Source organism: Schistocerca cancellata, chromosome 8 (assembly GCF_023864275.1).
Source record: "Schistocerca cancellata isolate TAMUIC-IGC-003103 chromosome 8, iqSchCanc2.1, whole genome shotgun sequence".
Classification (NCBI taxonomy): domain Eukaryota; kingdom Metazoa; phylum Arthropoda; class Insecta; order Orthoptera; family Acrididae; genus Schistocerca; species Schistocerca cancellata.
The window spans coordinates 221,986,294-222,003,699 of NC_064633.1; the positions used below are offsets into that span (position 1 = coordinate 221,986,294).

The window sequence follows — 17,406 nt, forward strand, 5'->3', positions numbered from 1 at the left end:
ATCCAGAAGCACGGCCTACAAGATCACCTGATCTGATTTAATTTTGGCTCTGGGGTTTCTAAAAGAACGCGGTTAGCAGGGAAATGTTCGGTCTCAATCTGCTCTGAAGGGCAGTATCCAGGAACACGCTGTTCAGATTCCACCGGAACTGCTATGAGCAACTGTTGATCACGACCTTTTACCGTTTCCGGTGTCCATATTGAAAAAATACTGTAAACAGCAGTTAATAGTAAATTGAGCATGATGTTTTTATCATTTGTTTGACGTTTTCTGCCCACGTTCCGTTCTAAATTATTACACAATGGAAAGAATTTTTTTACGTCTTTCTTGCATTCACAGCGCCAGGTTTGCACCTGGTGGCCACAGCCGGAACTAAATTTTTTGCAGCGTAAATCGGTTCCGCATTAATGCTTTGGAATATCTATCAAGTTTTACTGCCACACGATAATAGCAGGCCACACTGGACTTTTTAATATTATAACCACCCGGTACAATGCAGCATGTTGCATACGCCGCCACGTCATTGCCACATACCACATATTGCTCAAACGCTGCCTCGGAAAAACTACGCCCTTAGAGTCCTTCATTTTAAGTGGCACGCAAGTGAGAAGCCAATTATAAGCCGCTGATGATCCAGCGCAGGAGTCACGAATCTGGAGCGCGTGTTTACTTGCAAGACTGTGCTTACTCTCGCTGCCTGACTCGCAAGCGCTCTGCCTGCTACGCTATGCAGGCCGGCGGGCTGGCTGCTTTACTTAACAAGTGGTAATACCTGAGCTCGCCCTCCTTGGACCGTCGCTGCTGTTCCCTTGTCTGGCTGGCGCTTACTACAGGCTGGCGGTACGGCTGTGAGGTGCAATCTGCCCTAGTGGCTAGGCTGCGTCTCTCCCGGAACAAAGGAAATGAGGCGGTGAGGGGGGACGAGAGGGTGGGGGTGGGTGTCTTCCTGACCCCCAGCCAATGCTCTCACTGCAAGGAGAGCCCTCTGCCGTCTGCTTTCGGGATTACGTTTTCCACTACTCCACCATACCCCACCTGCCCACCACTGCCGTTCCCAACCCTCTCAGCCCGTTGGGGGCTTTCAGACCCCCCTTCCCCCGACTCTCCTAAAAGGCGTGAGCATCTCCCGGCATCCTGGCTCTAACTACGAGGGCGGTCTGAAAAGTAATACCTTCGAAATTTTTATATAAAAACTCAAAAAGCTTTTAAAATAAAACAAACGTTATTAACACCCTACTAGGGCGTGCGGAAAAGTAATGCCTACCAAATTTTTAGTCTGTTCTCAATTTCAGTTGATGTATTATTTTCTCGACTGGGGGGGCCCCACCTCACCTCCCCACCCCCTTCACGCAAGTTCAAACCCTGTACCGCTAGAGGGTTCCGAATTGTATTGTAGCGTGTGACATGATGGTGAGTAACGTAGTTATTTCGGTGCATGGGAAAAAGCGTGCTGTAATAAATTTTCTAACCACAGAAGAATTCTTCCACACGTGTAGCACCCTCTCCTCCAACATGACAATGGCAGGCAACAAACGAACGCTGCCACGTCTTGAACAATTCGACGCCCTGGGTTCACTGTCGTCGATCATCGTCCATATAGTCCGACTTGGCCCCACATTTTCATGTGGTTCCTAAACTTGAAGAACGCCTTCGAGGACGTCCTTTTGACAGTGATGAAGCGGTGCAAGCAGAGGTCAGATTGTAACTCCGTCAACAAAGTCAAATGTTCTGCAGTGACGGTTTCAGCAAACAAGATGTAGAATGTTAACAAAGTATGTTTCATTTAAAAAGCTTTAAGAGTTTTCACATATAAAATACAGAGACATTATTATTCAGCCCGAACTCGTATTCCTTTATTTTTCATATTTACATATTTATTTCTCAACATAAGCAACCTGGTGACGAAAGCATTTCTCTTGTAGTGACCTATTTCTGACAATCGATCCCTACAAGTGTACAGTGCTTCATAAACATTCCGTGAAGTGTTAATTTACGTGCAGTGAGATAGTTATTCTTTGACTTAGCTTTTGTTAGTTATTCCGTGATGTTCATGTCTACACAAGTCATTCATGTATGTAGTGTTAAGTTATTGCTAAATTTATGTGGGAATAAAGGAATTGTTTTCTCCAACACCCACACTATCAATAGTAGATCACTTTGTTGATACCGCCAATGTCGAATGTTTGACTTTGTTGGTGGAACTGCAGTCTCAGCTGGTCTTGCACGACGTCATCACTATCAAAGTGAAGTCTTTGAAGGTGTTCTTTGAGTTTTAGAAGCAGATAAAAATCGGATGGGGCCAAGTCGGGACTGTGGAGAATATGATACATGGCAGTGAACCCGAGGCTTCGGATTGCTGCAGATTTCGCGGCGCTCGTGTGTGGTTTGGTGTTGTCGTGCTGAAGGAGAATGTGCTCCGTGTGTGGACGAAATGATCTAATTCGAAACTCGATTACAGCAAGGTATTTCTCGTGCACCGTCATAGTTATGTTACACATCGTCATGTTACACGATACAATTCGGAATTCTCTGGCGGCAGAGGACTATAAATATGTATAACAAACATGAAGAATGAAGATGTGGAATGTTAATAGCCGGCCGCAATGGCCGAGCGGTTCTAGGCGCTTCAGTCTGGATCCGCGCGACCGCTAGGGTCGCAGTTTCGAATCCTGTCTCGGACGTGGATGTGTGTGATGTCCTTAGGTTAGTTAGGTTTAAGTAGTTCTAAGTTCTAGGGGACTGATGACCTCAGCTGTTAAGTCCAATAGGGCTCAAAGCCATTTGAACCATTTTTTAATGTTAATAACGTTTGATTTATTCGAAAAGCTTTGAGAGTTTTTACATGATAAATTCGAAGGCATCACTTTTCAGCATGCCCTCGTAAAAAATAAATAAATAAATAAATAAATAAATAAATAAAAACACAGGTGTTCATTAGCCGCTTAGCGTATAGGCTGTTCCCTCGGAGGTGTTGCAAACATTCACGACTGATGCAAACGAGCGAATACACGTATCTGAGAGAGGGATTCCTGTCTAGGGAGAAATGACTCGGTTGAACGTTAACCTTTCGTAAACTGACAACGACGAAAAATCAAGAACGGGGCGTGGATTATTTTATTTTTTAGGTAAATGCTAGTTGTTTGCTAAACAAAAGAGTGTCCTTTTGAGAAACTGTTATTATACGAAAGCCTATACTTTAATCTCTTTGTCAATATAATTGACACCAATAGCACTAGTGACACCTCAGTTATAGAACTAACATCTTTTCTTAACGTTATTAAGCATGAATCATACGGAAACACCTTAATCGCACTAGTTACAGTGTTATTAAAGCACTTAAGTAGGGCAGCATAATGTTTCTTGCCTGGAAACATAAATATACGGGTGCAGCAGTTGTGGCAGTTATCTCAATGTGCATATGGAAAAGTCCTTTCCATCGGAGGCTTTAACTGAATAATATTAATCTCTAAAAATGACTCTTGCAGCCAGTTAGTAAAACACGAAAATAAGATTAATATGAATACCGATTCTAATATCAATCCAACAAGGTAAGACTATAAAAGGTGGTGATTTGTTTCATTAAGACATGCTTTCGTAAATGAATTAATATGATAATGAAGAACTCTTCAATAACCAACACCTGACATTATTGAGTAAAAAACATGTTCCATAATTCTACAACAGACTGACGTCAACGATATAGGTCTATAATTGTGTCCATCTGTCCTAATGCTCTTCTTAAACACTGGAATGACCTTCTTCCAATCGCTAGGTACCCTTCGTTACTCAAGCGATCTACGATAAATTACTGCTAGAATGTGAGGAAGTTCTTTCACATAATCGCAGTAGAATCTTACAGATATGGCATCTGGTCCTGAAGACTTTCCACACTCACAAATATGGTACAGTGAACCGGCATAATATGCATTACTTGTCACATAGGATCCTAGGTAGGTGCATCCTGTCGGTGGTCAACACAGATAGTAAACATGTGGTGGGACATCTCTGAGGATGAAGTCATCGGTGTACGCTCGTCTGCAGATACACTGACAGTAGGGTTCAAATGGTTGAAATGGCTCTGAGCACTATGGGACTTAACTTCTAAGGTCATCAGTCCCCTAGAACTTAGAACTACTTAAACCTAACTAACCTAAGGACATCACACACATCCATGCCCGAGGCAGGAGTCGAACCTGCGACCGTAGCGGTCACGCGGTTCCAGACTGTAGCTCCTTTAACCGCTTGGCCACACCGGCCGGCCGACAGTAGGGCTGTATCGAGCTTTTAATGTCGATACTTTAGGTCCTCTTCTTGCAAATGTCCATCTGGACATCAGAGGCTGCATATGGATGCAGCACGATGGTCACCCAGCCCATTCTGCGTGAGATGATGTTCAAGAATTGAACAACAGATTCCCTGGAAGATTGTTGGGACGCCGATTGTTGGGACGCCGCGAACCTCAGACAATGGCCTCCATGGTCGCCCGATTTAACAAAAGCAGATTTATTTTTTGGGGATGTCTAAAGAATCGTTTTTATGTAGTGAACTCACAATCACAAGCGACTGGAAACGGCGCACCGAGGAATCTTGGAGCACGGTAACACCAGCGACTTTACGTTTAGATTGTGCATTGCATTGCGCATTCAGGAACATGGGCTGCCATTTGATCATCTCTCTGAAATCAACATTCCGCCATCAGAACACCCATATGCATACAGCCGAATGTTATGTACAGCATGTTGCAGCCACCCCTAACACACTGAAGGTTACTACATCCCAAACAAAACGTGAAATAAATATGACCGAAGGCTGGAGTACTGCGAGTGGTTTGAAGGCATGTTTCGCGAGGATGAACGGTTTTCAGGGATGGTTATCTAGTCTGACGAGGTGCAATTCAAATTGATCGGGACCGTAAACCGCCACAACTGCGTGTCCTGGGATTTTGAAGATCCTCACTTTCATGTTGACAAACAAGTTAAGCTACAGGGTTCTAATGTGTTGTGTGGTCTGTCAAATGGCTCTGAGCACTATGGGACTTCACATCTGTGGTCATTAGTCCTCTAGAACTTAGAACTACTTAAACCTAACTAACCTAAGGACATCACACACATCCATGCCCGAGGCAGGATTCGAGCATGCGGCCTTAGCGGTCACGCGGTTCCAGACTGAAGCGCCTAGAACCGCTCGGCCACACTGGCCGGCTGTGGTCTGTCATCGTGTGGTTTGATTGGCCCATTCTTCTTTGAAGGTACCGTAACAGGAGAGGTGTATCTTTATATTCTGCTACTGTTTGGAATCACGCGACCGCTACGGACGTGGATGTGTGTGATGTCCTTAGGTTAGTTAGGTTTAAGTAGTTCTAAGTTCTAGGGGACTGATGACCTCAGAAGTTAAGTCCCATAGTTCTCAGAACCATTTGAACCATTTCATATTCTGCAAACATCAGTTTTACCTGCCATCCAAGAGATGTCTGGAAATGCAAGATTTTTCCTATAACAAGATGGCACTCCGACTCATTACAACAAATGTCAGAGGGTACTTGGATAAATCTTCCTGGACGATGGATAGCTCGCAGAGAAGATGTCGAGTACCCAGCACGGTCTGCAGAGCTTACACTTTTTGACTTCTACCTAAGGGGGACCATGAAAAATGAAGTTAGTCAACAGAAGCCAGCTACACAGAACGAACTACGGAAAACCATCTAGGCGTCGTGTACGTCTGTTACACCGGAAACATAGACAAAAGTAGTTCGGTCAACAGCTCAGCCGCATCGACGTTGTCTAGCCGCTAATGAGGGTAACTTTGAACACACAAAATAACGTAACGGTATGTCATTTTGTTACATTGATTCTGACTATCAAAGAGTGTCTAAATTTTTCTGGAACCCTCTGTATGTCGTACCACAGATAAAATACCCCACTCTAAACACTGTGTATTCCGGGCGTTTTGCATGCATTTTACTGTCAGTAAGGTATGTCCTTGTGCTGCTGCAACTTGGGAGTGAATCTGTACGCGATTATACACATGTGTATTTTTTCAGTGTTTCATATTTGATTGTTACACTCCTGGAAATGGAAAAAAGAACACATTGACACCGGTGTGTCAGACCCACCATACTTGCTCCGGACACTGCGAGAGGGCTGTACAAGCAATGATCACACGCACGGCACAGCGGACACACCAGGAACCGCGGTGTTGGCCGTCGAATGGCGCTAGCTGCGCAGCATTTGTGCACCGCCGCCGTCAGTGTCAGCCAGTTTGCCGTGGCATACGGAGCTCCATCGCAGTCTTTAACACTGGTAGCATGCCGCGACAGCGTGGACGTGAACCGTATGTGCAGTTGACGGACTTTGAGCGAGGGCGTATAGTGGGCATGCGGGAGGCCGGGTGGACGTACCGCCGAATTGCTCAACACGTGGGGCGTGAGGTCTCCACAGTACATCGATGTTGTCGCCAGTGGTCGGCGGAAGGTGCACGTGCCCGTCGACCTGGGACAGGACCGCAGCGACGCACGGATGCACGCCAAGACCGTAGGATCCTACGCAGTGCCGTAGGGGACCGCACCGCCACTTCCCAGCAAATTAGGGACACTGTTGCTCCTGGGGTATCGGCGAGGACCATTCGCAACCGTCTCCATGAAGCTGGGCTACGGTCCCAAACACCGTTAGGCCGTCTTCCGCTCACGCCCCAACATCGTGCAGCCCGCCTCCAGTGGTGTCGCGACAGGCGTGAATGGAGGGACGAATGGAGACGTGTCGTCTTCAGCGATGAGAGTCGCTTCTGCCTTGGTATCAATGATAGTCGTATGCGTGTTTGGCGCCGTGCAGGTGAGCGCCACAATCAGGACTGCATACGACCGAGGCACACAGGGCCAACACCCGGCATCATGGTGTGGGGAGCGATCTCCTACACTGGCCGTACACCACTGGTGATCGTCGAGGGGACACTGAATAGTGCACGGTACATCCAAACCGTCATCGAGCCCATCGTTCTACCATTCCTACACCGGCAAGGGAACTTGCTGTTCCAACAGGACAATGCACGTCCGCATGTATCCCGTGCCACCCAACGTGCTCTTGGCCAGCAAGATCTCCGGATCTGTCCCCCATTGAGCATGTTTGGGACTGGATGAAGCGTCGTCTCACGCGGTCTGCACGTCCAGCACGAACGCTGGTCCAACTGAGGCGCCAGGTGGAAATGGCATGGCAAGCCGTTCCACAGGACTACATCCGGCATCTCTACGATCGTCTCCATGGGAGAATAGCAGCCTGCATTGCTGCGAAAGGTGGATATACACTGTACTAGTGCCGACATTGTGCATGCTCTGTTGCCTGTGTCTATGTGCCTGTGGTTCTGTCAGTGTGATCATGTGATGTATCTGACCCCAGGAATGTGTCAATAAAGTTTCCTCTTCCTGGGACAATGAATTCACGGTGTTCTTATTTCAATTTCCAGGAGTGTATAATTACAATTCGTTGTGTACATCCCTATAGCACTGCGACAGCCTACACGTCGAGAGGCTACAACACATTCACTATTGCTGGGATGGTAGCGACGATTTTCATGTTTACTGGTGTTCAATTTACTGATACCATGTCTGGTATTTTTCCGTTCCTCGACTAATGTAAGTGTGTTGTGCACAGTTAGCTTTCGTTTGTATTGTTACAGTCAAATTGTGTGCCTTAATTCATAGTATGGGTCATTATTTTATTATAGGGCATAGCTAGTGTAAATCAGGGCATGTTGAGTCTTAGTCGCGCTAGTAAACCAAATTTAAAACAGAGGAGCCGCCTTCCGAATAATGTTAAAAAATTACTCTCTAAAAATGGCCATTTCATTGTATTCTAATATTAACAAATGCTCAATTAATAATACAATAGTTTCCAAATACAGCCATTAGCGGATGAGGCAATGTGGCAGAAGTCAGTTTGCACACGACTGAGTTTGTTTGAAATGTGCATGCACTCAGCAGTGACCACAACATACTGCAGCGCTTCACTTGGTTGGCGCAGGATATATAGTGGTTCCACAGAGTTCGTTCAATATAACGCACGTGAACAGTTCGTTCGCCAATCGGGGCGTAGTAATAGTCTATTTTTTTCCTAATTGGAATTCCTTGCTGGCTTCTAAGGAGATATAAATTACGTTCGTTCTCAGCTTGCAAAGAAATGTGGCGACTCTTTTAACATTGCATAACCACTCTGACAGTTTTCTTCGCAAACTGGAGCTTCACCAATGCACAACTGAAGTTTATAACGGTTCGATATTACCGGAACTGACTCTGATACTCGACAGATGCAATAAAAATGCACGTTCACAGGTGGTATAACTCAGTAACAAATTATATTGCGAACTACTTTCCTGTTTGGAGAATTGGCAAGTAAATGCCTAGGTTCTTAGATCATCAGTGAAGGAATACTTTTCAGGTAGAGCCACTGAAGACAAAGTACACCTTTCTGGTCACCATAAAGCCAAAACACCAGAAAATAGGTCCTGACAAAACCATTTGATACAATTATGATGAAATGTTGGTGGTAAGATTCTATTATTATCGAAAACATCTAAGGATCCTGACGCCTGTTACCAGAACGTACATTTGTGAGAGAGGGTTTTTGGCTATTGTGGCAGTTAAAACAAAAATCATAAAATGAATTAACTGACTTAGGATTTAAATTGGCCAGAACAAAACGAATAAAACAAATAAATGCTACCAACCATCTGAAAGTTTCATTATTTCTTGGGTTAATGCAGTATCCACAATAACATGTGAGATGGTAACGCTGCCATGAAGACATAGCGACAGTGCTGAGTTACAGTTCCTCTCCGTGCCCGTTTCTCCAATCATTCAATCGGTCAGTTAGTCAAATAAATATGTTTCCTCAGTAAGAGCTTTCAATATGGACAGTAAGGGATTTAACTAACAATTAATGTCGGGTTGCAAAAATATTGCAATCCAAGGCATTCTTACATTTAGAAAAATTCCACACGCCAGAACACACAATGAATTTTTACAGAATTAAAATTCAGTTATATTATAAACGCGGAGCGGTGGTTTAACTGAAGATAAAATCTCGTGACGAATGCAATTTCAACCCGGTTGTATCGAGAAACACACGTCTCCGTGTTCATCCCATGAGCGCTGCTGGCCAATTGGTTCAGATAACGGCGCACACAACACGAACAATAACTCTTAAAACACTGGCAGCAGTCAAAGGTTATTTTAATTTCTGGATACAGCTCAACCAGCTGTTGCTGCATGACTGTCTATAATCAGTATTCCCACAAACTAATGAATAAGCGTCAAAATTCAAAACGCAGCAAGACAATCTGCGACAAAAAATGACGCACCATGATGCATATATGCAAATATACCAGAAATTGATAATCTTACAAGTACTGACGGACAATGCAAAACTGTAAACATTGGCTGCCGATGGATGAATGTGTGACGTTGCAGTGCAGTTTCACGACTCAGCTAGCTAGGAAAGTAAACTGGGGACATGTTGAGACCAGGGCTCAAAATCTTTGTGAATTTCATTTCGAGTACTGTCCGCGCCCAGTAGCTGAGTGGTCAGCGCGACAGAATGTCAATCCTAATGGTCCGGGCTCGATTCCCGGCTGGGTCGGAGATTTTCTCCGCTCAGGGACTGGGTGTTGTGTTGTCCTATCATCATCATTTCACCCCCATCGACGCGCAAGTCACCGAAGTGACGTCAAATCGAAAGACTTGCACCCGGCGAACGGTCTACCCGATGGGAGGCCCTAGTCACACGACATTTACATTTATTTATTTCGTGTACTCTGTTGGATAGTAACTACAGGGGATACGCAAAATAATGTGAAAAGTGACAGTGGGATGGTTGTGTTTACCCGTCAACTTCGCAGATAAGGCACGTGTCGCGCTGGACTGTGCGTGTTCAATACGGACTAGGCATCACTGCAGGTTGTTTACGAGCAGTGCACACGTCGTATTTGCATTCAGAGGCTGAGGTCGACGTGCAATGAAAGACCTAACAGAGTTCCAAAGAGGGCAGATTGTGGGGGTCCGATTAGCTGGAACATCAGTAACAGACAGCCAACTTATTGAATGTTACAGAACAACTGTTTCAACAGTCATGACAGCCTACTTAAAACATGGAAAGACATCATCGTGTAAACGTTATAGTGGGCGCAAATCAAAACAAAATGACAGAGACAGTCGTACGCTAACACGAATTGTGTCAAAAGAACACAAAACTACGGTGGCTAAAGTGACTGCAGAGCTCAAAAGCCATCTTCAAGACCTCGTATCCATCGACACTGTCCGCCGATAACTCCATAAAGCGAATATTCATGGACGACTGCTATACCGAAACCATTAGTAACGACAACCAACGCAAAGAAGCGTAAAATATGGTGTCAGGAACACACGGTCTGGACGGCTGACCACTGCAGATACGTCATATGGTCATATGGTCCAACAATGGGCCGGATTTACGTCTGGAGAACGTCAAAAGAAGCCTACAAACCCTGTTGCTTGATTCAATCGGTTAAACAGGGAGGTGGAAGTGTGATGGTGGGTAGCCATATCATGGTATTCTGCTGGTCCTATCATTACTCTCAAAGGCCGAGTTACAGCCAACGATTATGCGAACATTTTAAGTGATCAGGAGCAGCCCATGATTCAACTGTTGTTCTTCAACAATGACGTCATATTTCAGGACGATAATGTACCCATTCACACAGCCAGGACGTATGAGGGGCATCCAACTGAACTGCAGCGTCCTCCCTGGCCAGCACAGTCCCCAGACTTGAAAATTTCGAACCCCTGTGGGCGGTACTGGAGCGGAGACTCCGGAACAGATTTTCATCTGGCTGGTCACTACTGGAGTTAGAAGAAGATGTGCTCGAAGAGTGGCATAACATACGACTGGAGACTACGCCATCATTATACGAGAGTATTCCAAGAAGTATCGCAGCTGTATTACGGGCAAATGGGGATCCAACCCCTTACCAATAAACTATTCCAAGTACAGGTGTTCACATTATTTGGCCTATCCCCTGTATGCTTCGCGACCGGCGCGTAAGCTCTATATGGAAACGTCAGCGTTTCAGAGAGGACGTGTATTCGGGCTCAAAGAAGCGGGTTGGAGTAATCGGCGAACTGCTCGACATTTAAATAGCAGCGATGCCACTACTAGACGATGTTGGCAGGAATGGATGAATCATGGGCGAACACAGCGTCAAGAAGGAAGCGGAAGACTTAGAGAGACGAGAGAACGTGAAGACCGAGCTGGCACTCAGAGCCCTGGATTCATCATCATCATCAATCCGACTTACTACTGGTGTTTTAGTGACCCCAAGGACCATCAAAAGTTGGCTTACAGAAAGAGGGCTGGGCTCAGGGCGCCCCTTACCGTTGTCCTCTGCACGCCAGCAAGCCTGTTTGCATTGTCGGACACATTCGGCCTGGAATCTCATTGACTGGAGAAGGATTGTCTTCAGTGACGAGTTCTGCTCTCGGCTGAATGAAGACATGTCTGGAGATGCCTCGGACAGCGGTGGGATGCCAGCCTGACTGTAGCGAGTACGGCCCTACAACCAGTGTCGGTGCCAGTTTATTTCATAGTAGGAATCTTTTGGGTCTCATTAGCAGCACACTTACAACAGAGTGCTACGTCGACGATACTGTACGTCCCGTTTTGTTGCCCTTCATGGCAAGCGATTCTTGGCTTGCATTTCAGGAAGATGATGCTCTCCCGCACACGGTGAGAATGTCTATTGCTTGTCTTCATGCTGGCCAAACGCCTCCTTCACAAGCAAGGTCGACGGATTTCACCCCAGATGAGAACGTTTGGAGCATTATTGGCAGGTCCTCCAACCAGCTCCGGATTTTGACTGGCTAACGCTCCAATTGGGCAGAATTTGACACAATATTCACCCCTCAGGAGGACATCCAACAGCTCTATCAATCAGTGCTAAATCCAATATATGCTTGAGTAAGTGCCAGAGGTGGACGAACGCGTCACTGACTTGAAACTTCCTGGCAGATTAAAACTGTATACCGGACCGAGACTCGAACTCGGGACCTTTGCCTTCCGCGGGCAAGTGCTCTACCAACTGAGCACGATTCACGACCCGTCCTCACAGCTTTAATTCCGCCAGTACCTCGTCTCTTACCTTCCAAACTTCACAGAAGCTCCCCTGCATACCTTGCAGAACTAGCACTCCTGGAAGAAAGGATATTGCGGAGACATGGCTTAGCCACAGCCTGGGGGGTGTTTGCAGAAGGTCCCGAGTTCGAGTTTCGGTCCGGCACACAGTTTTAATCTTCCAGGAAGTTTCACTCCGTTGCAGAGTGAAAATCTCATTCTGCATTATTGACTTGCTCAGTTCGCGAAGCTCTTTCTTTTGAAGGAATCATCCGATGTTTTTTCAAATTTTAATAATTTGTTTGTCTGCACATGTACATCGCATCTACTGATTTGCATCGCGTTCGAATAATTCCTTCGCTATGAGTCTCTTTTTTTTGTCTTAAAGTGTAATGTGATGTGTGAGGATACGGGATCCTCTCAGGGTTTAGTTGCTTGATCATAAATTAAAATTCATTTACCATTGATTTTAAAAGTATCACTGTGTATTTTTAGTTAATTTACAGTGTAGTACTAAGTGTTGTTGGGATTTTTACTCTCTAAGGGGTAATAATCTCAGAGATGTTGGACACCACAGTGTCACGGGAAATTCATCTGGCTGAGTATAGAACATACAGAATACGTTCCGAAAACCGAAAATGCACTATATGACAACAGGTATGTGTCCTGAGGGGCTGACATGAGTGCTATAGCCTGGGCAGTCGCTAAGCTGGACTGACGTCTCTCGGTACCCAAGGTAAGGTAACATTCTGAGCAGTTACTTGTGCCACATGCTCTGTCTTGCCATTTCCATGGAATGTTTCCTCCCTCTTGCCATTCTCTATGGTCTTATATTGCTGCCGTAGAGGACGTTCACGTACTAAATTTTCGCACTGTATATGGCTGGCCAAGCACTTGTAGTGTCATCCCGATGTATTCGCTGTGTCGTCCTGCTTTTCCAGCACAAGAGAACTGTGTAACAAACATATACATAACCCGCAGTGAAAATCACTACACTAACGGTGTCTGCCCACAATATTGCAGGCACTTATGGAAATTGAAGATCTTTCATATCCCTTTGTGACAGCTGTAATTTGAGAACATTGCGTCTAGAGAGAGGGCGGGCGCCTTACCTTGATGAGACCAATGCCGGTGTCGGGGCGCGGGCCGAGGCTGCAGACGCTGAACTGGATGTTGGGCAGGTCCAGCCGGTGCGACAGCTGCCTCTGGAACGTCTGGTGGCGCGTCGGCACCGACGGCAGCGTCGTCTGACGCAGCACCTGCTGCAAGACGAACACGTCACCGCGTCAGCCGCGCCCAAACTGTAGGGGAACGGCTCGTCGCATTCACTTACAATGGAGTAAGCAAATACTCAACATTATGTTAAAAGCTCTCTGGTACTGGTACCGCATTAGCGTAATCGTCCTTCTATCTGAGAACTACTTTCGTGAAATTATCTCACACTATGGCGCACTGTGTAACTTTACCTAATGTAGGAAAGTTTTTATCGCGTTTGTTTTCATCTACATAAACTGCCTGACAATAGTTACTGAACAATTCAGAAGACCTGGTTAATTTCAATGTAACTTCATATATGTACGTAACATCAATGGCTCAATGCTCGACTGTATGGGAACATGAGGTTAGATATACCAGTCGTGCGGTTACAAAATTTACACAACGGCTAGAACTCCAACTCTTAGCTACCAACAGGACGGAGCGCGCATTTAAATTAGGGAGGAATCCCTCTCACGACCAGCACGTCTTCATGCTAGTGACTTTATAATCTATGTTGAGTTCGCCAGTCTCTACTCCACATGCGTACTACTAAGTACACACTATTAAATACAGGTATAAAACAATATCTCCGGCAATCGCTTGTTTGGTGCGCTGTTTACAAAATTTATTACTGCTCGGGATTTGTACCCTCCTGGAACGGCTTGTGACAAATGCAGCCTGAATGTCCATCTAGTATTAGGTATCCTCACAAGTAAGATTACCAGCGTTAGATATCTGAATGTTGGTCCTGGCTCCCTACATCGCGGCATCCGGAAACTACATTCTGCGTCCTCCTGCACCATTGGTCTGAGATTAACAGCAGCCGGACTAGAGAATTACAGTATTGTGCGCAGTTGACGTTAATACCGCAACATAGGCGGCTGCATTTCACGTGGATCCACGACTAGGAGGTATGGACTGCTGACGAATGACCTCGCACTGATCGCACTGTACTGAGCGATACTCGCGACTCTGCACTACTCCGGATGACCATCATGGGCGATAATGGAGGCTACCTGGCGAGAGGTTCTGTTTCTCCAGTGCTTTGGAGAGACTAATTGCTGTTACTGACAGTGTCATGGTGTCGGGAGACATAGGGTATGACTTCAGGTCTCTATTTGTGATTGAGGCATCTTGCATGGTCTTGTGTTACCTCTCATGCGACAATATCATGATGCTACTCTTCAACTGGCTGGTACCCGTCCACGCACGTCATGTAGCTATAAACTGTCTGAGTGATGTTAAGGTACTCCCGTTGCCAACAGATATGCGTCTGTCCCCGACAGAAAAAGGAACAAGTGTGAGACCAGCTCCGATGTGAAGCCAGTTCCATTGTTAGTATCCAGGATATCAACGAAGCGTTAAACAATTGTGGGCCAGGTTGCCTCGGGAGAGCATAAAATGACCATGTGATACGCTTCCGCGCCGAATCAGTGTATGCATGCAGGTCAGGATGGGTGCAACATAAGGATAAGTAAGCTCACACTGTCAAGTTGTTTGTATATCGGCACGATTAATGAAATTGTGTTACATTCTCTCTCGGACGTTGAAGTTTTATTTTGTCCACCTCTTCCCCCACCCTTTCCTCCCTTCTGGGTGCTTCACTTTTCCTGCCAGGCAGTGTATACATATTGAATCAGAACTCCACTGACAGACGTTCAGAGGTGGCAGTATGGACGAAAGAAAGAAAAAAAAAAGTCTAGTAAACATTGGCTGTAAAATTCATGACTTAAGAAATACGAAAACGTGTTCATCTTTGCTACTGTGAAAACATCTCTTCTTCTCTCTGTTTTCCATATCTTGAAAGGTGGTAGTATGGACCAAAATAAGAAAAAATTTCCATTAAACATGGCGTCTAAGGCGCATACCTTAAGAGCAATGAGCACTTGTTCATCTTCCTCAATGTGAAACACATCTCATCTTTACGTGTCGTAGAACTTAAGGTAAGCCTCTACTGGACATTTTTTCTTGTTGTGGTCCATACAGCCTCATACAAAATACGGAGAGCAAAGAGCTTGCAGTAGAAGAGATGTGTTTCAGAGTATCAAAAGTGAACAAGCGCTGGTAGCTAAGCTATGAATCTTAGAACCTGAAGCTCACCTTACAATTCGAGCGTTAATTTTTCATCATTTCTGGTAAATATTTAAGATGAATCAGTTAAAATGTAAAGAGCAATATACCATAAAAAGTGGAGATGTTAAAATGACAGTGTATGTGACACTTTATAAAACAAAATAATGTGTAAAATACGACTTCCTTTTCTGTTAACTTGCCTCTGCTGTTATAGACGACGAAATAGCAGATATGTTTCCAAGTCTCTGTATACGTTATACGACTTATTGAGTAATAAGCTTGATTGCATTTGAAAGGTGTCTGAAAGTTATTTATAGAATCCTATAGTTGTTAACATTAATTTGCTATTAGAGTTTCTTTATGTTTCAGAGAACATCAGAATTGTGCACTCACTGTTTGAGAGTAGATCAGCCGATTGCTATATCGCGTCATGTCGTTTAAATGTTGTTTTTATACACTGAAGTATAAAAAAACCGGTATAGGCATGCGTATTCAAATTCAGAGATACAGGGGATAGACTCTATAATGTGAACAATGGTTGTAATGGGATGGTTGTGTTCGATGGTCAACAACGCAGGTAAGGCACGTGTCGCGCTGGACTGTGCGCGTTCAGTGCAGGTTGTTCACGAGTAGTGCACACTTCGTATTTGCATTCAGAGGCCGACCTTGTCATGCAATGACACACCTAACAGAGTTGCAAAGACGGCAGATTGTGGGTGCCCGATTAGCTGGAGCATCACTAACCAAGACAGCCTGAACGTTTCGAGAGCAACTGTTTCAATAGTCATGACAGCCTACTCAAAACATCGAAAGACTTCGTCGTGTAAACGTAAGATTGGGCTCAAATCAAAAATAAATGATAGAGATCGTCATACGCTAACAAAAAATGGTTCAAATGGCTCTGAGCACTATGGGACTTAACTTCTGAGGTCATCAGTCCCCTAGAACTTAGAACTACTTAAACCTAAACTAAGGACATCACACACATCCATGCCCGAGCTGCTATAGTAAAACTATTAGTGACGACAAACAATGCAAAGAAGCGGTAACAAATGATGTCAAGGGCATAGATTCTGGGCGGCTGATCAGTGGAAATGCGTCATATGATCCAACGAGTCAACGTTTCCATTATTTCCGACATCGGGCCGGGTTTACGTCTGGAGAACGCCTAAAGAAGCCTAAAATTCTGATTTATTGATTCCAGCGGTTAGGCGTGGAGGTGGAAGTGTGATGGTTAGGGCAGCCATGTCTTGTTATTCTGCTGGTCCCATCATTACTCTCAAAGTTCGTGTTACAGCCAACGATTATGTGAATAGTTTAGGTAATCACTTGCATCCCATGATTCAAATGTTGTTCCCCAACAATGATGCCATATTTCGGGACTGATAATGCACCCATTCACACAGTCAGGACAGTACAATCGTGGTATGAGGAGCATGTAACTGAACTGCAGCGTCTTCCCTGGCCAGCACAGTCCCTGGACATGAACATTACGGAACCTTCGTTGGCGGTACTGGAGTGCAAACTGCGGAGCAGATTTTCGCCTCCCTCCTCACTATAGGAGTTAGCAGAGGTTCGGTTTGTGTGTGTTTGTGTTTGTTTGTTTGTGTGTGTGTGTGTGTGTGTGTGTGTGTGTGTGTGTGTGTGTGTATGACGAACGGCGAAGTTATCAGCGCCCTGACATTTATTATAACAAACGAATGTGGATAAGGTCGCAAACTGTCGTACATGCATGCACGCGAAATGACCACACAATCATTCTGTCGCACAGGCACTCTCACATGCACTAAAACCAATGAGGAGACAAGTTAGCTAATCAAGAAATTAAAACATATGGAAAACAAAACACAGAAGAGCTAAAAGAACAGCACAGGGAAATATGACTGGCTGCCCACTTAGAAAAAACTTGGGTGACACAGCCACCCTGTTGACAAATTAAAAACAT

At 45.1% G+C, this 17,406-nt stretch overlaps 1 protein-coding gene across 1 annotated transcript in view; it reads right to left on the reverse strand.

The window, feature by feature from the left end:
- The window catches only part of LOC126095473 (synaptotagmin-10-like), a 574,091-nt gene extending 559,900 nt beyond the window's left edge, over positions 1-14,191 (reverse strand). Inside the window, exons 1-2 of the mRNA XM_049910262.1 lie at positions 14,111-14,191; positions 13,244-13,390 (exon numbers count right to left, since the gene is read on the reverse strand). Of these exons, the coding sequence (XP_049766219.1) occupies positions 13,244-13,390; positions 14,111-14,191 (228 nt within the window). The remainder of the gene's footprint in view (positions 1-13,243; positions 13,391-14,110) is intronic.
- Positions 14,192-17,406: the final 3,215 nt, after the last annotated feature.